The 24,398-nt window shown below is 46.1% G+C and overlaps 1 protein-coding gene across 2 annotated transcripts in view; it reads right to left on the bottom strand.

The window, feature by feature from the left end:
• The window catches only part of TAFA2 (TAFA chemokine like family member 2), a 1,199,141-nt gene that overhangs the window by 422,723 nt on the left and 752,020 nt on the right, over window positions 1-24,398 (bottom strand). For both annotated transcript variants that reach the window (XM_086919106.1, XM_086919105.1), the window contains one exon: window positions 16,114-16,220. In XM_086919106.1, the coding sequence (XP_086775232.1) occupies window positions 16,114-16,220 (107 nt within the window). The remainder of the gene's footprint in view (window positions 1-16,113; window positions 16,221-24,398) is intronic.

The following is a 24,398-nucleotide window of genomic DNA, read 5'->3' as shown; positions in this document are numbered from 1 at the left end:
GAACCCCGTACCTCCAAGATCAGCAGAAGTGAATCACATCAGGATCAGCAAAGCTCTCTCTCTCTGGAAAAGGATTTTCTCCAAGTGCCCCAATCATGTATGTAGTGCAATATTAAAGGCACTAGAATTTCAGTTAGCTGCAGCTGTGTTTGTGTTATGCCTAGAGCGGGGTCCGATCAACCTGAATAACAGCATACATTGTTATGGTGACCTTGAAGGCTTCTGCACACTGTATACAGACAGAGGTCGCGATGTAAGTCTAGGGATGCTAAAAACAAGCTGTTCTCATGCGCGTGAAAATCCAGCAGTCTAACTTACAACAACAGTTACATGTAGTGTTGTGTGCAAAAGCTGCAAAGGGGCAAAATGGTGTTTAACTTCTAATAGGCTTATGCTAACATAGCAATGTGTGCAAGCAAGGCCCTGGCTTTCCTACACTCTTTTCCCCGACTCATATTTCTGTACTTTTTCTGTTTTTCTCATTGTACCTTAGAGCTCTATGTTTTTTTCAAGTCTCTCTACCTACCTCTACATCTTCCTGTCTTTATCACTCTCATTTTTCTCTTTTTCTATATTATCTTTCTCCCTAACTCAGCCTTTGCTGGTACTGTATTCCTCTGCCTTTCTCTACATTTCCTTCTCCTTGTTCCTGTTTTTCTCTCTACTGCACTCTCAATCTTACCTATTTCTCTACCTGTCTTTACCTGCATCTTCCTCTTTCTATCTCTATTTACTTCTAGCCATCTCAACTTTTTCTAGTACTTTACTTCCCTACCTATCTCTGTTCTTCTTCGTCATTTCTTTCTCTACCCCTTTCTCGCTCTACTTTTAGTCTCTTGCTGTACTGTTTTCTTTAGTTCTTTGCCCATCTCACGTAGAGGGACAAGGCAGGGGGAGAGAAATTATGAGAAAGTTAGTAATTTTTAACCACGGAATGGTGAAAATCTTCAGTGTGGCACTTTGATTTTCTCTGTTACAGCAGGATACATTTGTGATTGCAAATATTTACTAGGCCAGCCAGCCCTTGTAGGGTCAGGCGATATAAATGAAAAGTTCTAGATGATCCCCTGCAGTCCTAATGCAATGCTATGCAGTTCGCAATACAAGAATCAGGCACTTTGCAATGCAAAAATAATAGCCGTTCGTTATGCAACAATCAGGCAATTCGTAATGCAGAAATAATGGAATGCGTAATGCAACAATCAGGTCGTTTTTAATGCAGAATTAATGCAATGTGTAATACACTCCAGCACCGATCATGGTGCATCAGACGGTCTCTCCCCCACTCGTACTGACTCGCGGTCAGCTTCCATTAACCAATGCCCCCAACACGGGTATAGTGTAAACCAAAGTGCAGCTCTGTACTCCAGCCCCGGTACTGCCGCTCCTCAGCAAGTATGGGCCGCGATACGAGTTGAAACAGAGGCTTGTGCTGCAAGAATGGGAGAGGCAGAGAGCATCCCTCTCCGAGCCCGCACCCCTCCCCACGCGGCAACATACGTTACCTGGGGATTGCGCCCTCGCTCTCCTCTCCTCTTCCCACGACTTGGGTCTCCGCTGCAATTTTGTGGATTCCGGACCGGTGGCGATAACGTAGATCTCAGGCTGCAACAGGGAACACGCATGCAGAGTCCCTGAGACTCACTTGAGCTTCAGGTGTGCACAATCACAGGGCAATCCTCACGAGGGTCCCAGGCTGCAAGAAGCACATGCACACAGCGTCGTTGAGACTCACTTGAGTTCCGGGTACACACGATCACAGGGCAATCCTCATGAAGGTCTCAGGCTGCAAGAAGCACATGCACACAGCGTCGCTGAGACTCACTTGGACTCCGGGTGCATGATAACAGGGCAATCCTCACGAAGGTCTCAGTCTGCACAAAGCTCACACACACACAGCGTTGATGAGACTTATTTTAAACTCCGGGTGTGCACATTAACAGGGTAATCCTCACGAAGGTCTCAGGCTGCACAAAGCACACACACACACAGAGTCACTGAGACACACTTGGACTCCGGGTGTGCACGATAACAGGGCAATCCACATGAAGGTCTCAGGCTGCAAGAAGCACACGCACACAGCATCGCTGAGACTCACCTGGACTCCGGGTGCATGATAACAGGGCAATCCTCATGAAGGTCTCAGGCTGCACAAAGCACACGCACACAGCGTCGCTGACACTCACTTGGAAACTCAGTGTGCATGATAACAGGGCAATCCTCATGAAGGTCTCAAGCTGCACAAAGCACACGCACACAGCGTCGCTGAGTCTCCCTTGAACTCATGGGTGTGCACGATAACAGGGCAATTCTCACGAAGGTCTCAGGCTGCACAAAGCACACACACACACAGCATCGCTGAGACTCACTTGGACTCCGGGTGCACACGATCACAGGACAATCCTCACGAAGGGCTCAGGCTGGAAAAAGCACACACACACACATCTTCGCTGAGACTCGCTTGGACTTCAGGTGCCCACAATTACAGGGCAATGTTTATGAGGGTCTCAGGCTACAAAAAGCACAAACACACAGCATCGCTGAGACTCTCCTGGAAACTTTTGTGTTCCTGAGTTTCCACAACAGGGAGCTAGCTCCCCTCCGTCCATTGGGGTTCAGTTACTTCAAGACACAGCACACAGCAAAGTCCTTTCAAGCAGGGGGACACTGCACACAGCAAAGTTCCTTTAGACTCTCCTTGGTTAAATCGGCAGACTGCAGGCCAGCCCGAGAACACACAGCAAGGGTCAGTAATTTCCTTCAGTCTCTTCTGCTGGTTTTTCCTCTGCACAGGTTCCTCTTGTCCATGAAGTAGTGTCAATACTTTTCAGTTTTGAGCAATCCAATGTTCAGGGGTTTCAGCTCTTATAGTTATACCCCTAAATGGCTTTTAAGTCTTTGTGTTCAGGAGGGTACTGACCCCTGTCCAAACCAGTTCTTGTTGTCTCCCTGCCAGTGACACCTTCTTCCTTTGATAGTGGGGTCATGGATCCTTAATCACTCAGCAGGAGATGGAGCCATTGTTTTATGGCGGCAGCCCAGGCCTCTTCACCTCTAGGGGCTACTCCTCCCCCCTACACTCCAGATGCAGGTCAGCCTGTTGCTGTCTCAACTCCACCCCTGGGTCAAGACATTCCCCAGATCCTATCACTTCCAGATCTAGACAGTCAATCCACAACCAGGCAGAGACACACAGAAATGTTAGAGCACAAAAACCTAGCCACTTCTAAAAGAGTGGCTTCTAAACACACAATGCAAAAACCACCTCCACAAAAAGATGCGTTATTGAATTGTGAGTTCAGGCATACCAAACTTCACCTCTCCATCTTAAGCCATTGGGAAGATAGGCTGGAAACATATTACACAGCCTCCCCATTCTAACCTATGGGCAAGCTGGCCTTTCAACAGTAAAAAACAAAATGGAGATTATTTCACTGTCAGGACATGGTACACACCTCAGTACATGTTCTACCTTTCTCATGCACTGCACCCTGTCCAGGGGGATACCTTGGACCTACCATAGGGGTGTCTGATGTGCATAGAAAGAGAAGGGTAAGCCCTGGCAAGTGGATGCACTTGTCCGGTCAACATGGCAGTTTAACAAACTACGTGCAAGCACTGCAGTGGCAGGCCTGAGTTCTCTCTTTTAAGGCTACTTGTGTGGGTGGCACAATTAGTCCTGCAGGCCCACTAGTAGCTTTTCCATTTCCAGCCCTGGCACACATAGTGCACTTTACTAGGGACATTACTGGTAAGGCAAACATACCAATCATGGACAACCAATTACTATTACACTTTACACAGGGAGCATTTGCACTTTGACACTGATCAGCAGTGGCAAAGTGCCCAAAGCATCTAAGTTGCCAATAAAAAGTTTAGGGGGGAAAGCAAAAAGTTTAGGGAACTTTAGCCAAAAAGGGCAAAGTCCAACAACGTATTTTAATATTATGCACTAGTCTGTTAAACAAGCCGGCGTTGGCATGCTTGTCCTACAATGAGAGTAAAAAGCTAGTTAGACACTGAAATCCTCATAAAATGTTGCTGTAGTAAGTAAAGAAACGAGATGCAAAAAAAAAAGAAGTGGCTTTATCAATGCTTCTGCAGTTTTCTTTAGTAATGTTGGGCCGGCAGGTACCAAGCAGTTTGAGCTTTCGGCTGTTTTGACCCCTCCAGGTCACTCCACCTACCGCACGGCCCCCGTGTGCCAGGTCACCACTGCTGCCTACTCCTGCCACTGCTTCCTGCCCGTGGTTAGCCGCTGCCTGCTGGGGACTCTGCCCTCAGGCCTCCCCCCTCGCCGCTACCGCAGTTTTTTTCCGCCTCTCCTTTTCCCGCCACTCCTCTTTCCCGCCGCTGCCCCCCTGCGGCCCCGCCCCCTTCCTTTTCCCCGATCCTCTTTCGCCGCCCCGCTCCTGCCTCCCAGCTGCTCCTCCCTCCCACTTCGCCATATATGGCGGGGACCGCGCATACACGCAGCGTTCACGTGCAGCGGCGCGCCGATTGTGCGCAGAAGGCGAGCCAAAGGCAAGCCCGTCTGCGCCTGGACCGCGCCCAGTGCCAGAACCCCTGGCCCCCGTGGATTCTAGCCCACCCGCCGGACCTACGATGCCGCCACCCTCCATGCACTCAACACCGGCCGGAACCCCCCGCCTGCTACCAAGCCACCCCGAAACGCACCCACGGACCCTTCACCTGCCAAGCCTGGCGATTCTCCTGCCTCCAGACCTGCACCGCACCCACCAAGCCGATCACCAGCAGCAACCACCTCAAGTGCATCCTGCTCAACACCCGCTCCGTCCACAGACATGCCGTGGAACTCTGGAACCTGCTCGACACAACATCTCCAGACGTCGCCTTCCTCACGCAAGCATGGATGAACGCCTCCTCAGCGCCCGACATCGCCATCGCCATCCCAGACGGATACAAGATCACCCAGAGGGACCGCCTCAACCAGACTGGAGGAGGCATCGCCATCGTACACAAGAACACCATCCGCATCACGACCAACTCCAACGACACCCTTACCGCCGCCGAACACCTCCACTTCCAGATACACACCGACCCCAAGACCACACTCAGAGGCACCCTCATCTACAGACCCCCGGGACCACGCACACAATTCAGGGAAGACATCGCAGGCTTCATCAGCCCGCACGCCCTCTCCTCTGCTGACTACATCCTCCTAGGGGACCTCAACTTCCACCTGGAGAACAACAAGGACAGCAACACCACCACCCTGCTGGACAACCTCGCCAACCTCGGACTCAAGCAACTGGTGAACACCCCCACCCACTATGCCGGCCACATGCTTGTCCCAGTCTTCTCCTCCAGCAAATACATCTTCTTCAGCCACTCCACCGGACTTCATTGGACTGACCACAGCTGCATCCACTTCAGCTTCAGAAGAACCACGACTCACCACCACCCGCAACAGGTTCCTCGCAGGAGCTGGAACAAGATCACCGCCGACCAGCTCACCACCTCCCTCAGCCAGAACCCTCCCGCCAGCACAACGGACCCCAATGAAGCAGCCAGCAACCTCACACAGTGGATCACCAACTGCGCAGATGACCTCGCACCACTGAAGACCCCTCCCAGCAGACCCGGCAGCAAGAAAGCCTCTTGGTTCACCGACAAACTTAAGAACTCCAAGAAGAACTGCTGCACCCTCGAGAAAGCCTGGCGCAACGACCAGACCACAGACAACATGACTGCCCTCAAGCACGCCACCCGCAAACACCACCAGCTGATCCGCACCACCAAGAAGACAGAATTCAAAGAACGACTGAACAACAACGCCCACAACCGCAAGGAACTCTTCAGCATCGTCAAAGAGCTCTACAACCCCAGCGCCGGAAACAGCGACATCACTCCCTCGCAAGACCTCTGCGACTCACTCGCCGCGTTCTTTCACAGCAAGATCGCCGACATACACAACAGCTTCGGCGCAAAGACCACGCACCCAACCTCCGAACCAACGCCCCCCACCACCACCCTCTGCGGCTGGACCCCGGTTAGCACCGAAGACACCATCCGCACGATGAACACCATCCACTCCGGATCACCAACTGACCCCTGCCCCCACCACGTCTTCAACAAGGCTGACTCCATCATCGCACCCCAACTCCGAGACATCATCAACACCTCCTTCAACATCACCACCTTCCCGGAGAGCTGGAAGCACGCCGAGCTCAGCGTCCTCCTGAAGAAACCAATAGCGAACCATACCGACCTCAAGAACTTCCGCCCCATCTCGCTCCTCCCTTTTCCCGCCAAAGTCATCGAGAAGACCATCAGCAGACAGCTTGCCGCCTTCCTCGAGACAAACCGATCCCTCAACCACTCGCAGTCCTATTTCCGAACCAACCACAGCAGCGAGGCTGCCCTCATCGCAGCCACTGACGACAATAGATCCCTGCTCGACAACGGGGAAACAGTGGCCCTCATCCTCCTGGACATCTCCGCAGTGTTCAACACTGTCTGCCACCGCACCCTAGTGCAGCGCCTCAGCAACATCGGAATCCAAGACAAGGCACTGGAGTGGATCATCTCGTTCCTCACTGGAAGAACCCAGAGAGTCCGCCTCCCCCCGTTCAGATCCGAGGCCACCGAAGTCATCTGCGGCGTACCACAAGGATCATCACAAAGCCCCACCCTCTTCAACGTCTACATGAGCCCCCTCGCAGCCATCGCACGCCAACACAACCTCAACATCATCTCCTACGCCAACGACACCCAGCTGATCCTCTCCCTCACCAACGACCCCGAGACCGCCAGAACCAGCCTACACGAAGGGATGAAAGACGTCACCGAGTGGATGAAGAACAGCCACCTGAAACTGAACTCAGACAAGACGGAAGTCCTCATCCTGGGATCATCGCCCTCCACCTGGGATGACTCCTGGTGGCCCCCTGCCCTGGGCACCACTCCCAAGCCAACGGACCACGCACGTAACCTGGGCTTCATCCTGGACTTCTCCCCATTCGATGACCAGACAAGTCAACGCTGTCTCAACATCGCGCTTCAAAACCCTGCGCATGCTCCGAAAGATCTTCCGTGGATCCCCACTGAAACCAGGAAGATGATCACCCAGGCACTCGTAACCAGCGAACTGGACTATGGAAACACCCTCTACGCCGGAACCACAGCCAAACTTCAGAAAAGACTCCAACGCATCCAGAAGGCCTCCGCACGACTCGTCCTGGACATCCCCCGACACAGCCACATCTCCGGCCACCTGGGAGACCTGCACTGGCTCCCCGTCAGCAAGAGGATCATGTTCAGACTCCTCACCCACGCAAACAAGGCTCTCCGCGACCTGGGCCCCAAGTACCTTAACAACCGCCTGACCTTCTACACTCCCACCCGCCAGCTATGATCGACCAGCCTCGCCCTCGCCGCCGTTCCACGCATCCACAAAGCCACCACCGGAGGAAGATCCTTCTCCTACCTGGCAGCCAAGACATGGAACTCCCTCCCCATCCACCTCCGGCTAACCCAGGACCATCTCTCCTTCAGGAAGCAACTCAAGACCTGGCTTTTCGAGCAGTAACGAACCCCTCTCCCCCAGCGCCTTGAGACCCCTCCGGGTGAGTAGCGCGCTATACAAATGCTATGATTGATTAATTGATTTTGTGTTTTTCAGTTTCTGCGTGTATAATATATGATTCAATACTAGGTGCCCCCTCAAGAAGGCTCGACAAGTGGGTGATATCGTTATTCTAAAAAGGGTGTCTCAAAATACATGCGCCCAAGAGCCCACAAATCCAGATACGCCCAAGAGCCCACAAATTCACATGCGCCCAAGAGCCCACAAATCCAATTGTTGATGTGGTGAATTTTCTGTTTAACCAATGGGAACATCTATAAACAAGATGTGCAAGTTGGCCTTCCAATCAGGATTATTCCCCTTCTATATCTGTTCTCATGATTCGTGGAGTCCTACCCGGGTGCCCAGTGTGTGGGTCCCTCTGAAACCCGGAAACAATGGGTCGATCGGTCACAAGGAGCAAGCCATTTTGATGTGCAGTTACAAACATGCGCCACAACATGAGCAAGTGAACACTAGTGTTTTGTCATTTCTTTACTGCCATCTGTCTAAACAGTCTCAAATTCCCAAGTGCATAAGAAGCCTCCGTGCCACCGTATGTTAAAAATAAGTGCGTAATTAACGGCGCAGAGCAGACGCACGAAAACACACCCATGACACCTCGCCTACCTACGGTAGCTCTCCTCGCGTATTCTCAATGCCAAGGAAGATGGGTTTTATCCAGGTGGGTGGGGAGTGCCTTGTATGTTTTTATTGAGAATCTACAACTTTCTGAAAGAAAATGTCTCCAGCCGCTTCTCCGCCGCTAATTAACCATTCGATGGAGTGAAAAGTGGGATTGGAGAGGAAGTAACAGGTTGTGCGGAGACGCCTCCAGGGGCTCTCTGTAGGAAAGGTGATTTTGTTGCATGCTGGATATGTTAATTGATGCCAACGAGTTTTGCAGAATGAAAGACCTGCGCTGCTTATGATAATTTGCAATGTTTTGGTGCGAAAGAAATACGAAATGTGTTATTTAGACTTGTCCCCTGCAGAGATAACCCACTGTCTTACATTCATTTACTCCTACACGTGGAGAATCAAAAAGTGTTCGGAAAAGAGTACTTCAGATGGATATATAATTTGAATCACCTATTCGCAACTTCGAGTGATTAGGAAGTTTAGCTGACGACGGCGTCCTGTGAGTTTTCTCACAGTCGTTCGGAGACAACTCGATGTGAGAGCGCGAAGGCAGTCAGCACTGCGGGCCCTGTGCCGACAAACAGATAACCATGGCTACAATGCACTCGATGTCCCTAGCTCTGTTTCGGCAAGCAGTGAAATTCTTATTTACTTAAAATAAATGCTTTGTCGTGTATTTGGGACATTTTGTTAAAGAATATAGTTGCGGTCTTATAGAATTGAAAAAAAGCAAACACAATCAGCATTCTGTTGAGGTTTAAGCATGTTTTGTAGCTTACACTATACATTGCATTGTCCCTGCCATTGGACCAGTCATAGTAATAACACAACAACTAAACATAACGCTCCTACACGTGTGACAATTCGGACTATTACAGGCACCCAAAGCCAGTGCTTTAAATGGGAAAAATAAGTGCAGGTACTCACTAAATTGAGCTAGGGGCTAGTAGGCAGTGTTAGAGACGGAGTGGGACATGATGATACAAAAACACTTCTATTGAGTATTCAGTTGGCCTTGCACTTCCCTGGATAGTGGTCTCAACCTTTCCACATGTGTAGATTAACAGCTAAAACAATAAAGATCAAGAGAGCAAGGGCTTCTGCACCTTGGTTTAATGAGACATTAATAAAGGCCAAACAGAAGTGCAAACAGCTAGAACGCAGATGGCGTAAGAACTACTGCACCATAATCAAAGGGGAGTATAAGCGAGAACAAAAACTATTCCACACACTAATTAAAAAAACGCGCTGTAAATTCTATACAGGGAAGAGGAACCATGTAATAGAATTGGGAATTCTTTGCAGGGAAGGTGACAAAGATTTATGACACCTTCCCTACGAAAGAACGGCAGGGCAGACGCACCGGTTGTACTTTAGGTACAGTATTTATAGGAGAAAACCTAGAGGAATTCAAGGTGCTAGAACCAGAGGAGATAAGAAAGCTAGCCAATGGAATTAAATCAGGTTCCACACGGGACCCAGCACGCCCAGAAATCCTGCTGCAGCCGAAGATAGCCACATTATGCCTTTCATCTCAGATCTAATCAGATCTAATCACCCGATCCTTACAAGCTGGAGAAGTTCCCTATGAATGGAAGCAAGCCATGGTTCACCCAAAAAAATAGACCACTCTTTGCTGGAGAACCTACGCCACATCTCACTCCTCACTTTTTAAGCAAAGATTGCAGAGAAAGTAGTGAACATACAGATCACTAATCACAGCGATAGGAATGCCCTACTGCATCCCTCGCAATCCTGTTTCAGAGCTGCTCATTCCACTGAGACAGCTCTACTCCTGGCCACAGAAACCCTATGTCAACACGTGGATGAAGGACATATAGGTGCACCGATCCTGCTAGATCTCAGTGCACCCTTTGACACGACCTCTTTCTCCAAAGACTAGAAACATGCAGTGTTAAGGGCATGGCCTTACGCTGAATGGTCGTCTTCCTGGCGTCACGGGGTTTCCAGGTTACACAAGATACATACACATCCAAGAGCTTTCCCCTACCGCAAGAAGTCCCGCAGGGCTCAATCCTGAGCCCCATTTTGTTTAACCTATACATGGGGCCTCTTGCCAGTATAGTGGAAGGTCATAAGGTGACCATTGTGTCATACACTGATGATACACAGCTAATTGTCTCACTCTCTCAAAACCCAGAATGCACAGCCCACCTATTTGCCTTATGCCTGGAGGAGGTAACAATATGGCTGTCAAATCATTGCCTGAAACTCGACAGCAGTAAAACAGAGGTATTGATAGTGGGTGGAGCTCCATCTGTCTGGACATCTGAGTGGTGGCCCGAAACACTTGGCCAACTTACCATCCCTAAAACTGAAGTCAAAATCCTTGGAGTATGGCTGGACTTCAATTTGACTTTTGAAGGTCAGATTAGGAAAGTAACTGGTAAATGCTTTGGGATATTGAAAGTCTTGAGGAGGGTCCTCGACCTACTACCACAATGCCAGGAAAACTATAGTACATGCTGTGGTCACCTCCCATATTGACTACGGAAATGTCCTATATTTAGGCGTTGTTAAAAAAAGGTTAATGAAGCTGCCATTGATACAAAATGTAGCAGCCCGCTTGATACTCCTTAATAGAACATCTATATCTAAAGACTTAGCTAACCTACATTGGCTACCGGTGGAGGAAAGAATATTAATTAAGCTAATGTGCTGCAGCCACTGAATCTTGGCAAAAAAAGGCCCAGGGTACCTTCAAACTATGATAGCAGCATACACCCCCAGCAGAAACTTGAGATCCGAAGGAAAGGGGCTAGCATATTTACCAAGAATAAGGAACGCTAGGATGGGAGGTCTTTCCTTCAGATATCCGGCAACCAAACACTTGAACTTATTACCCATTGCCATAAGAACAGGGCCATGCGAAGCCACCTTCTGGAAAAAACTGAAGACATGGCTTTTTTCCACAAGTAAATCTGATTAATCTCACTAGATCTCCAGTCATATTCCCTGGACAAATGTGACATGCCTTACTCGCTGTTTCATTGCCATCTGAATTTCTGCTTCTAACGCAGGGACACACAGGTGGTGTAACCATGCGCTCTATAAATCGAAAAATAAATAAATAAAACCCTAAATGAGCCAAGTCATCAACAGTACTTTTAGCACTTTCAGGCTAATCATCAATATGCTCTAGGAAGAGAGAGACTCTGGCACTTACAGAACAAAACATGTGACATATGTATCATCTAAACAAAACGTGTTGACTCCTTACACAAAATGACGGCCAAACACCAAATGTTCATGTTTCCTTGTTTTTTTTTTATTTACATTTGCAGCTTCTTAATAGCATAATAATTCTAATATTCCTACTTGCTTGCATTTGGCGCAACCCTTAAACATGCAAGAGTGTGCACACACAAACAAGCATTACATGCATTTCTTTTCAAATATCTCATGATTCTGTTCCTCTCAAACATATACTCTTTGCTTCCACATCTCTAACCTCAAAATCCCTCCCACGCTCAAATTCTGTCCCATTTGTAGCTAATTCTGTCCAACTCTTGACCCTAATTGTATCCTGTCACTCTCTCTACCAAGACTCCTATTTTTAATCTGCCATCTCCGCGCCTCTCAACTTCTTTCCATTGCCGTCTGGATCTCTTCCTTAGCTCTATCTGTGCTTACCCCTTCTGCCTCGCTAGCTTTTCACACTTTAAACTCACTGCTCCTTCCCCCTCACTCTTCATCTTCATTCACCCCCATTTTCCCTCCTCTCCCTTCAGCAGAAGGCCCCACAGCCAGAGAGCTTGCAGTGGCAGACTGTTAGTACTGCAGGGTCCCGAGCATGTGCAGAGTCGAGCAGGGTAGAGGTCAGGGGAAGAACAATACTGTCCTCCAATGGGAAGGTCAGCTGACCTCTTTGTATCTCACCTGGGCACCAGGGAGGCCACTTAGACCATCTTCACCACCATCATGGACGCAATGTCCCAGCAGGTGGGCCTGGTGGTGGTGCAAATTCGCAGGTGCAAGTGAGTCTCGGGAAAGACAGTCAAACCCCAGTGGGAGGCCAAGGGGTGAAAATGGCCCTTTGTACCTGAGTTCCCCCACGGACCCAGTATTGATGCCTGGTAGGGGGTGGTGAGGATAAAGAGGCCCCATCTGGCACCTTGCCACAGCTGCATAATACAAACAGGCGGCAACAGGCAAAATGCTACCAAAAAACCGGCACACAGCTGGCCCTCGGGCACCGGTCCCCTGCCCACCTTATCAAACCTTATCAATCCGACCCTGAGTACAGGTACTCTCCTTGACAGGGGAGAAGTGCAGGTACTCAGCTCAATAAATTTAAGAAGTGCAGATACTCCATACCAGTGAGTACCGGCCCATCTAAAGCACTGCCCAAAGCTATAAGAAGGGCTTTTGTGGTAGGTATTAGTCATTTTTAAGGCATATTGAATAAGTAATAAACTGTTGTTGTGGTCATCTTTAAATTAGCTAAACAGTGCCACCTTGTGTCTGACTGTCACCATCGCCGGTGTTGACAATTAAGTACCAGTGCTGAGCACGGAAACCGTCCCCTTGTGACCCCTGGTGCTGCCTTTAAGGCCCCTAGCATCACCAGTGGCAAAATCAGTGCCAGGAACTCAAGATGCTCGTTCTTACGGACTTGCTGGGGGCTTCACCACCTCGTTTTTTGTACAAAAAATTATAATAGCTTGGAAATGTCTTTCCCTAGCAGCTGAGGTAAGTAAAACATAGGTTTTTAAATGTTAAATATGGTTTTAAATGTTGTGTGCGTGCTTGCAGCTTTGAGTGTGTTTATGTTAGAGTGTGAAAGTGTGTGTATGTGTAGGCAGAGCGTGTGCATGTGTCAATATGTATGTATATGTAAGTGTGTGTATTTGTAAGCATGTATGTGAGCGAGTGAAAGTGAAGGTCAAAGGGCATGTGAAGTCACTTCCGCTACCCCTGGCATTTTGGTGAATTGACGTCCATGATTAGATGCCTAGGCACTTTCTTCACGCCACCTTCTTAGGGCGTGGCAATGGCTGAACATGGGGTGATCTCTTTCTGCAAATCTCTTCCTTTAGCCACGAGACTGTAAGTCTCCTATTAATTACATTTCCACTATTCTGCCACTTTTTTCGCGTGACGCATTTTTTCTCTAGCGAAGAACAGCTAGCATACTAAATGTGCCCTACAGGGTAGAGAAAAACTTGAAATTGCCATATCAACGCCACTGAAAAAAAATACCTGAAAAGAGACGATTGAAAAACTCTAACCATGTTCTTTGACGTACTAAATTTAAAGAAGCAAATAATTGAAAGGCCTCCGATGCAGTCTGAATTCTCTTTACTGTCATTACTTGCATTTTTACCCTCACTGGAGCGATCTTTAACTAGGATTGCTCTCACTGCGAGGCCACGCATTTTCAATTGTGCCATCCATTCCAAATGGAAACAACGTCTTCATAATAATTTCATTTATCACTGAGTCACAGTCAGTATAAGATCTCTTTTATCATCCTAAAGTCTTTAAATAAACATCTGGGAGCGTCGGTGGGTATCTGTCGGTGAACTTTTCATAAATGGAAAATGATAGAAAGAGAAAAAAAACAGCCGTTCGCCCCCTGACGCGGCGCAACGGTTCCGAAGCCCCCCTCCCCCTCCCCCTTGCGAACATACGACATTTAATTGTGAGCCCAGTTAAGTGTCCAGTTTGTAAAATCGCAATGAGTGGCCTACACAGGCGTCGCGCTTACAGCAGATAAGCGCATCGCAAGATGATGGCTCTCGTGAAGGCGCCCCAGGGACAGGTACACGTCTTAACAACTCTAAAACAGTCCTCCCATCTGGGCTGACATTACCACATGATTACAGCGCAGGAGTAATGTGCCAGATTGGGTGTATTCCGCTGCGCGCCCCAGCTCCCCAGGGTGCCCGTGTGCACGCGACACTAATGTGGTGCATATGTTCGGCTCGCTGCACACCTGAAGGTCTGCGGTTTCTGGGGAGTCTGTTTCTTCATACCCAAGACAGGGAAAAACAAGCTGCCACGCGCCTTCTCCTTGGAGATGCGCGTGTTTGAGGAGGACTGTGGATTGCTTCAGCCTCGCCCGCAGGGAGGCAGCGCTGATATTTGCAGACAGTATAAACAATATGCAGGCGAGCTTTGTATGTGCAAAGGTGACAGCCGCGCGCCACCCTGCCCTCCTCCCGGGCTTGGAAATTTAATTCCAGCAAATCTAGCAATCTCAAAGCCATCTTTCATCTTTAAAGGAGTTGGCCAAAATAAACTACCTGATATTTCGATTGTTTCATATGCAGCAATAAAACCCCAGATATTTAAGCGCTCATTTTCCCTTGGGCCTATAATCGAAGAAGGATGAATTTTGGCTCCTAATCGTACCGGGCTTTTTTTGCATCCTGTCTGTTAGTTTTATTCTCATCCCGTTTAGTTCTGCGCTCAGAAGTTGGTGTATATGAGAATTAGCGCTATACAAAACACCAAAATAGGCAATATGGACTGCACTGATAACGCGTTATTGTACTGAGTTATTTCTTTATACCCCACCGAATCAATCATCACCAGACCGAAATACGACATTTGACCTGGCCTCCAATGCATGTTGTTTCTGTGATGTGTTATGGGTTTTTTACATATTGTTCTATCGGGAGAGTTACCGCTGGCATTCCAAGCATAGCCGCATTAAAATGGTTAAGTATGGGAATCGAAGTCGTCTGGGCGAGCGAGTGTTTATATGGAACAGGTTGCATGAGCAGGATTTGACAGTCCCATAGATGAATAGTGTATTAACTACTGGTTAAAAACACATAACATTTACTGGCATCTGCAGGGTGCGTCTCTGCTGGTCGCCGTGTCAGGGAGATGAGCGTGTTCTGTTGACACCAAAATATATTCGATGACAAGGGTTTTTTTCATACCAAAGTGGACTCCACTACAAGACAGCTAATTCTTGCTTTGTGCCTTTTCTTTCCCGTAGGGTCCAAAATTGCAGTATCTAATTGCTGTGGGTGATGAACCTACTGCCCACATCATAATATGAAATCAGGAATTTATTGGCTTTTTAGAGAAAGAAGACACTTGGATAGACATGAATTACAAGTTCCTTACATTGGCCAAGTAGAACAATCAACACTTGTTCTCTAATAGGGTTGGGGATTTGCATGTAAGACCATAAAGGGTAATGTTAGAGCTGTAAGTCAATTCAGGGAGTGATATAATCATTAATCAAGAGAACTGTCTTGATTGGGGATGGTTTTTGGAAGAACATGTTCAACTAAACTTATATATCATTGAAACGTGGCTCAGTTTACTACTAGTAATTGACTCTTTTTACCCTCAACACTGCTCATCAAAAGGGAAAACCAGATCCGGCTTTGCCACTGAATTCCATCATCTCTGAAATAATAATGATGGTTGCAGATACTGCTGAGAGACCCAGTGGCACCAATATGGATGCCACCGACCCTGTTAAGAAATACATCCGTCATGTAGGTTCATTTCAACATAACAAAGAGATGCATACAAACAAACAAAAAACTCATCACATTGTTGTCAACATTATGGAAGCACCCAATGGCACCTGTTATTGCCCTTCAGCAGAATTCTGAGTCCACATCACAGATGAGAAAGCATTGGAATGGCAAGAGTTATTGACCTTCTATAAGGTCAATAAGCACCTTAGAATATGAACATTTAGGGGTTGTGAAGCCATCTTTCCATTCTGTCCTTGCTTCAGCCAGGTGTTATAATATTTCTCATTTTTTTCTCACTATGTGGCAACCCATGACATTACTTGACCTTTTAACATAAGCCAGTGGTATCACAATAATAGTAGTAAGTACTCATCTATTGCTACAATAATTATATAAAAATTGGGATGCACATACCTTTATGATGGTTTGCCCCTGCTGCTAATTTCCCCCACAGAGTTACGACAAATATTACTATAAGCAGTTTTCCTTTTGTTGCTTTCTGTAGGTATCTCCTATTCATCCTGTATAAAAAAAGAAACATTTAGGTATTAATGAGAGTATTTTGTGCACTTTACAATAACTTGTTAATTTGGCTATCAAGAGTACCATTTTCAAAAATGAGTATCAATTGTTATACATATAAAATTATATGTACTGTTCACAGCTATCCACCGGTGCTAGTTAAGTAAATGAGCAGAGATTGGAATAATATCCTAACTTGCAAGGCTTCATGGGAAAACTATTTGAAGAAATATATACACATAGACGTAGTCTTTATTGTTCCTTAGATGCGCGAAAACATCCCTCCCCAGTGCTGCGCTGTCCATTGGAACTAGTGCTGAATGGATGTCCAATGGTCGTGCGCAGCACTGGGGAGGTAGTGCTGCCGTCGGCCAACGCCCCGACGCAGCACTTAAGAGGTTAAGGGTTATTCAGCCTGTGAGAAAATGTTGGGGTGGATGGGAATCCACCCAAGTAATATTGTCACTATCTTGCTAGGTTCAGTAAAAGTTTCAGTGATTCAAACCTAAGCTCAACCCCTGGCAGCTATGGTGCAGGGCAAACAGGCATATAAAAAAAAAATATGTAAAGCATTCAGAAGTACCGAACAGTTAAAATGCTGAAAAACACAACTCAATAAAAATCCTACTCCAATTTATAAACATAGGGAATCATTTAATGAACAAAATGACATGAAAACAATATAAAACCAATAAGGGGACCCAGTGATATGAATTAAAACATTTTAAAATAAAAATAGCACCAACAAGTGTTAAGCACCAACCACAATCATCTGGTTGCACTTGACTGGTACCTACACATATTTTAAGGCTGATTGTGCACAGGAAGGACACAGAAGCCACATTCCACCGGTCCGAAGTTTTACCTTCTAACTTAGTCTTTGAAATGGAAATCAAAAATCCTCAACTGAATAAAGCAGCATGCTGTGGCAGAGAAGGGTTTCATGAGGCCGAAAAGCCATTTGACGAGGTGCTAGTTAGGACATTGACTTTTGGTGGGAGAGGTCTGAGAGGGGGAAATTCAAAATGTGTACCCAACAAAGGTTCCTCTTCAGCTGATACTTTTGGTGTCTTTGCCTGGTGAAGATCTTTACGATTGGACTAAGTTTATTTTTTGGAGCTTGGAGTCCACCTGTGGGGCAAGGCTGAAAGCTGTAGCTGAACACGACTCCAGAAGCCTGGATACCTGCGATGTGCTGCTGGAATGGATTTGCTGCTGCGGAGAAGCTTCAAGTGGGAGCAACTTGAGTCATTGTCCTAATGGCAATGCACCTTTTTCTCATTGACTTGGCAAGTTTGACCCATTCCTCCAGAGGTCTTGGAGCCAAAATGTTTGGAAGTCCTCTGTTTCTTTGGATGTTTGGAGGAGTACACTATGTCACAGTCAAGGGTCCCTGGATCTCAGGAACAGCAATTGGGGGGTCAAGACTCACTTCATCAGAAGCCACCAGCATCCAGAACAGGTTCAGATGGAATTGTTCAGCTGGGCTCCACCAGAAAAGAAGCTTTTTTTCAGCTTTTTGTAGTCCTGTAGTTCAACAGAAGGTCAGCCAACTGACCCTTGGAGTTCACTTCTTTTTTCCTCAGTACAAGTGGGAGCAGGTTCATCTCTTCAGGTCTCCTGGCAAGTTCTTCTGTCTTCCACATGCCCAGTAGTGTTCTGAAGAAGGTGCCCAGTGGTGTCACATTTATGCCTGCTACCAGTCTGTGGTAGAAGAGACCCATGGCCCTTTTCTGACCAATAGAGTAAAATTTCATAGGGATATTCCTACCCACGTTTGTGGCAGTTCCTGGTTGCATTACAGTAAACAATCCCACAGTGCATCGCTCTATCTACATCAAACATGGCAGAACCCTTCTCTCTGTTCAGAGACTGTGTGCCCACCCCCAGAAGGCGTGACCAGGGAAATGAGCTATCCCCTCCTCTATGGTCTCTTCAAATCTGGGGACAGCTCCTCCCACTCAGATTGGTGTTTTCTTGATTGTGGGAAGAAAAGAAGGGCGCTTTCCAGGTGTCAACTAGCATTTGCCTTTGAGAGGGTAGACCTCTTTAAAGTTATTCAAGTTCCTGGGCACAGCCTAGATAGTCATTCTGCCAGAGGAACAGACACACCTCCCCATGCCCAATGCCTTTTTCCTGTTCTGTTAGCTGTTTTCACACCTCATCAAGTAGGCTATTCATCTACCAGGTGACTGCTGGAGCTCATGCACATGGGCCTGCTAAGGATTTAAATAGGTACAAGGTACATTTTTAAAAGTACCTTTTTACTAATAGTTATTAAAAATTCAATTTTATCAGTACATTGGATTATGATGGGCTAATAAAAAGAGTCTTCAAATTATATTTCTAGGTGTTTCCTAACCTAAAGGTAATAATGTAACTCAGTGTTTTCCTATGGAACAGCCAGCCTTGGCACAGGGAAAATTGTTTTGGGGCTTTTTCACTGCATGGACCTACTTAACATTACATTTTAATGTCCTACCTTTAATTACCACACAACCTGCTTTATGGGCATTAACGCCTACTTGGGGGTGGATTATTAATATTGAAGAGGAACGTTTAAGCCTGTCAAAAGGCAATATTTTGACAGGTTTAATCAGCAGCCTAAAATTGACAATCTCAGGCTACAATATTAGGCCTTCAGTCATGCTTGCACCACTACTGTAGTGGGTGGCACAATGAGTACGGTAGTCCAAAAGTGGTATGTAACTTACAGACCCTAGGAATACTTTGTCCCATATGCTAGGTACTTAAAGGTAAGTTAAATATACTTATTAGAGTATAAACAGTGTCCACGTGTTTTAGAGATGGGGTAAAGGCAGTAGGTTGTTGCAGAAGGAGGGGTTCTCTTTTTAAGAGCAAGGGCCCTCACACACCCTTGAATGTGTCATGATCCTTGTTTTTTATCATATCATGGTAACCCAGTGAATAAAGCATCTCTTGGGATTCCCATAGTTGTTCTTATGGCACACCCTCACTCACTCCACTTCTACTCAAACTCCTTTACCATACACCCTACCACTCCACTCAACTCACATCAGCAAAAAGAAAAAGACCTCCAGCAAAGAGCCGTCCGCAGGCCCGTTGGGCATTGCAGCACCAGCCCAATGAGGAGCTGCCCTATGATGAAGCATGACACCCTCACGGGTATGCAATGGCCCTTGCTCCTAAGAGGAGAACCCCCGTCTACTTCTGCAACAACCTAAAGCCTTTTCCTCCTTTTTTCCACCTCCTCCTTTAGGAACTGAATGCTTCTTGTTTGACCAATTTAACTCAGGGGGACCTGCTTTCAGCCCTGGTGCCTCCAGTTCTTATGTCTTAAATCCTCTTTTTGTGTCAGATGTTAAAAAAACCAACTCCTGGTCTCACCCGCAGATTCCACGCTTCATGAGAAGTCCTATGCTCCAGATTTATCTCCATCAGTATTTAGGGAAAGCAATCTCTGAGTGAAATCATTTAGAAATTGTTCACAACTATTCAACAAAAAGTCCACTGTATCTGTCTTTAATTGCAATATATTGCCCTATTTGTATTTTTTGTATTTTAAGTTTTGGGGACACTATAATTCAATTGAATACAAGCATCAAGTGAACCAATAATTTATTACAAAGTATATACAAATATGAATGAATAGATAGAAAATATAGAAAAAATAATTTTTGGAGAGATATAGATACAAAGGGAAAGTACATGGATACATGAACAGTACCACATTTTAAAAAGATAATTATAACTAACAAAACCATAAATCCGGAATGCAAACACCCTGTATAATACTGTAAATTACACTGAGGGCAAATCAAGTAACATCTGAGTAGGACAATTCAACTCAGATATTTTTACCAAGATCTGCCTTCTCAAATGAGCTACATTTTAATAACTGGTAAAAACAACCCCTGAATGGAGTTTCTAGCAGTTTCTATGCCCGAATTCTGAGAAATTAAGTTTTCGTACATGCCAGAGCACTTTCCTCTCCCATGCAATACTGCGCCGTTAGGCAAACTAAAATGACAGACCTGAAGCCACATTTTTCCAGTCACAAATATACAAGATTATTTATTTATTTATTTAATATATCTCTAGAGCGCACCGTCACCTGGCAGGCATCCTGGCGCTAGCAGGTCAAATCACAGAGCCACCTAAGTCTTCGGAAACAACCATGTTTTTAGTCTCCTTCTAAAAGGGAGAAGGTCACTCACTTGTCTGAGTTCCAGAGGCAGAGTGTTCCAAAGCTTCGCAGCTGAAACCCCAAAGGATCTGCCACCTGATCTAACTTTCCTAAATCTCGGGACCTTTACCAACTTCGCCCCCCCAGGAGCAGAAGGGTTCTCGTAGGGACATACCATCCAAATTTCCAACGTAAGGAAACGGGCCCCAGATGTAAATGTAAACTGCAGAACCCACATGTGTTGTTTCTCTTTTAAGCCACAAGTATACTTCCTGTGCCAATTTACTGTTGTCTTACTTAAAAGTTAACTAAATCAATTGGGTGCATGAGTTTAAATAGTAGTTTCATAGGACCAAAGGCAAAATACCAGTGAAACTAGTTGCAAAATAATTGAATAAAATCCAGGAAGACCACACAGAAAGGTAACATCATAACTTATTTCAGTAGCAAGTAATTGAAGAATTCAAAAATAACTTGCATTAGCAGGCTACCACTCTTTCTTACAGAAATGTTCACATTTATAAATAGGAATAATTAATGACTTTCATGTAAGCAATCCATTGTGGTGAATGATCCGGAGGACTCAGAATAATCTATTTTTAATGCAAAAATAAAGGTCACTGGCATGTTTGCGTTATAATACAAATTTATATAGTCACATAGCTACATTAAATGGCCTAATGAATCTTTATGGAACCATCTAATCATTATACTATTCAACATCCCATCAGCAGAGAAAAAATTTTCTACTGCATTTTTACTAACAAGTAATTTGTCAGCACCGTCGCCAGCTCAGACATATCTTTTTACCTAACAAGGTTTAAAGTGAGCAGAATAGATTACAGATATGATAGCTCACTGTTCTGGTTCCCACATGAACATTAGATCAAAAAGTAGTAATATCGGATTAATTCAAAGCCAAGAGTGGTCTGCTGTTTGCACAGCGATGCAGTTATACAGACCTCACAAGACTGCCAAACGGATCAACATGACGAGTCAATAAGGATGGAAGAAAGAAGAGAGGTACCCCATTGGAATTTAATCATGCGTAAGTTTAAATGGCCTATCGACTATCAGCCAGGGCAGCTCACTGATAGTACACAGGAGGGGAACTTCTGGGGCAGGCTTGAAACCATGATGTCAACTTTACTGGTTCCTATCCTGCAAAAAATAAGCACTGTAGTTGCTAGATTGGTAAAGCTGGAGGAGATGGTTAGCTGCAACCCCCCGACTACAATGGCAGCTAGTTCGAAGTCTTGCATAGATCAATCAAACATCATGGGGACAGGTACCGGAGAGGGTTCATCCACTAGTTCTATCAAAAAAAGACAGGTACCAGACACAAGTTGTTCTAATAACATTACGCCTAGTAGTGCTGAAATCTCAGCCTGCACTGGTCAGTGCTCCATAACATCAAGTTCCTATGTGCCTCCAAGGGATGGGAGGCTAGAGAAAAGGGAGTTACAACCAACGAGTATCCAAGTCATAGACCTGCCAATGGAATCTACTCCTTATGTAGTGGTCTTGGGGAGTATTCCTTCTCTCCCCCGAGGGGCTAGCGAGGACTTTGGGCGGCTAATAAACAGATTAACTCATTGGTTTGCACACAACACCGTTCTGGGTGCTCGCGTAGCTAAAAACATTCTCATGGCCCGTAGGGTGAGTTGGATTGGGAGTCCATAGAAAGTGGGCACGGGTGATTGTGTCATTGTTAACTTTGATAACCCCCATATTGTGGGCAGGATCTTATCTAAGGATGCTTGTAATGCTCCATTTAACCTTGGATCTGCCATCAGGCCTTTCCATTGGGCTACTTTTATAAACCTCTCCTCTAGGGATATGTATCATAATATCCCTATGGTAGCTCCTCGAGGTGGGTGGTCAAATAGATCAATATATAGGCAACAGCCTACTCCTATGGCTTATTTATCTTTTGAGATGGAAGGTCGGTCTGGTGTTCGCCCTCCGCTGGAATTAAATAATAGATTTTCTGTTTTATCTGGGTTGGAGGAGTGTGATTGACTAAGGATCCCTATGCCCTCTGATAATGAGCTCATCGTACATACTCAGTCTCCAGTAGAGGTAGCTGAGAGGAGCATAGGTGAGATATCCAACAATTTTATATCATGGAACATTACAGGGCTGGCAAATAAGCTCCAAGACCTGTTATGGGTGCCATTTGTGAAGCAATTCAATGTATTTAGCGTCCAAGAAACGTGGTCGGTGAAATGCAATTTATTTTTGGAAGGTTATAAGGCTTTTTTTGTGCCAGCTACTCCTTCTGTGAGTGGAAGACCCAAGGGTTGTCTAGCTGTATATATATCTTTGGCGGTCGATTGCCAGATTCAGATTGTGTCAACCATAAACCCAGGAATACCTGCATTGACAGCCAAAAAGGGGGACACTAGATGGGGACTTATTAACTTTTACAACTCTGTGGCCTGCCCTTATGGTGCTTGTAATATCACCACCCTGGGAGCATTTATCAGGCAGTCCTTTGGTTCTATCCTACATAACCTTATGGTTTCTGCTGATTTCAACATTCATCCTTGTGGAAACCCAATGTTATCTTGTATATCTGAGCTGGGCTGTCCCCGAATGAAGGGGTTTCATTTTAAACATCATGCCGAGGGGGCATTGTTGAATAATTTGATTAATTAATTGGATATGATGGCCTTGATGTCCCTAACTGCCCTGCACACCATATATCCTGTGCCAACTTTCAAAGGGCGAGGTAGGGAGTCGTTCATAGCTTTTATTTTAATTTCTTCCTCTCTACAATCTTTTTTTCATGGTTTAATATTCTTGAGAGCGAATATAGCGATCATAACCTACTTAGTGTTATATGTTGGGACCATTATCAGGACGAATTGGCGAGATAACAAGTCGGGGTTCTCTTAGACCAACCAACGGTAAACCATGACTTAAATGGTTGCAGATTTCCCCAGACAAAAGCTCTAGGTTCTGGAGTGTCAGGAAGTGGGGGGGGGGGGGGGGGGGGCTTTAGATTCGCACATCACAGAGGAGGAATGGGTGCTCCATTTTAAATCCATGTTTGACAGCCCAATTGAGCATACTCGCCAAGAAGGTTGGGATACAAATGTCCCTGTACTGATTTTTGAAAAAGGTGAGGTTATGGCAGGCACCGCAGGGCTATCCAATAATAAAGCGCCAGGCCTAGATGGTATTACTCCGGACCTGTTTAAGTCAGACCCTTTGTTCTGGGCTCCGGTTCTAGAGACCGTGTTTAACGCAGCTGCAAAGTATGGTTGTCCTCAGCTTTCGCCCTCTTCCACTATAGTCCCTGTTTTAAGAAGGGTGATAGGAATAGTACCCACTGTTAAGGGCCAATTTTCCTCTTTGACTCAGTGGTTAAGGTTGTAGGGTGTATCCTCTTGCAGAGATTATCCACATGGGCGGAGGAGCATAAGATCCTGTCAGATGTCCAGTTTGGATTTGGATCGGGACGCTCTACCGTTGCTCAGTGTCTTAATTTATTCATGTTACTGAGCAAATATACTGTTGCTCGCCCCGCCACTGTTGATATTGCCTTCATGGACTTGTCACCCGCATTTGATTGTGTTAATAGAACTAAATTGTGGCAGTCCATGAGGGCAATGGGGGTTGATATCAGTATTGTTAATTTTGTAGAGGATTTACATAAGTCAACCAAGGCTAACGTGAGGTTTTCTCAGGACCTTCGGGTCATTAGGGCCTGGAGACAAAGAGGGAAGAATGGCAGGGGTGCATCCTGACCCCATTCCTGTTTAATCTTCACATAAATGATTTGGATACTGCATTAAGAGCCACTGGGGTTGACTACCCATGTGTAGGGTGGCGTGGCATCCCCGTCCTGCTTTATGCGGACAATGCTGTCCTTATATCTAGGACTGCAATAGGTTTGCAATCTCTATTAAAGGCATTCTCCAAATTTATGATGGACCGGGATTTGGTAATAAACAATTCAAAATCTTACATAATGAAAGTGGGGCAACGATCCAAAAAAAGT

The sequence above is a fragment of the Lissotriton vulgaris genome, chromosome 1_1 (genome assembly GCF_964263255.1).
Source record: "Lissotriton vulgaris chromosome 1_1, aLisVul1.2, whole genome shotgun sequence".
NCBI classification, from domain to species: domain Eukaryota; kingdom Metazoa; phylum Chordata; class Amphibia; order Caudata; family Salamandridae; genus Lissotriton; species Lissotriton vulgaris.
The sequence above is the reverse complement of the archived record's forward strand: the minus strand, read 5'-3'. Positions and strand labels throughout refer to the sequence as shown.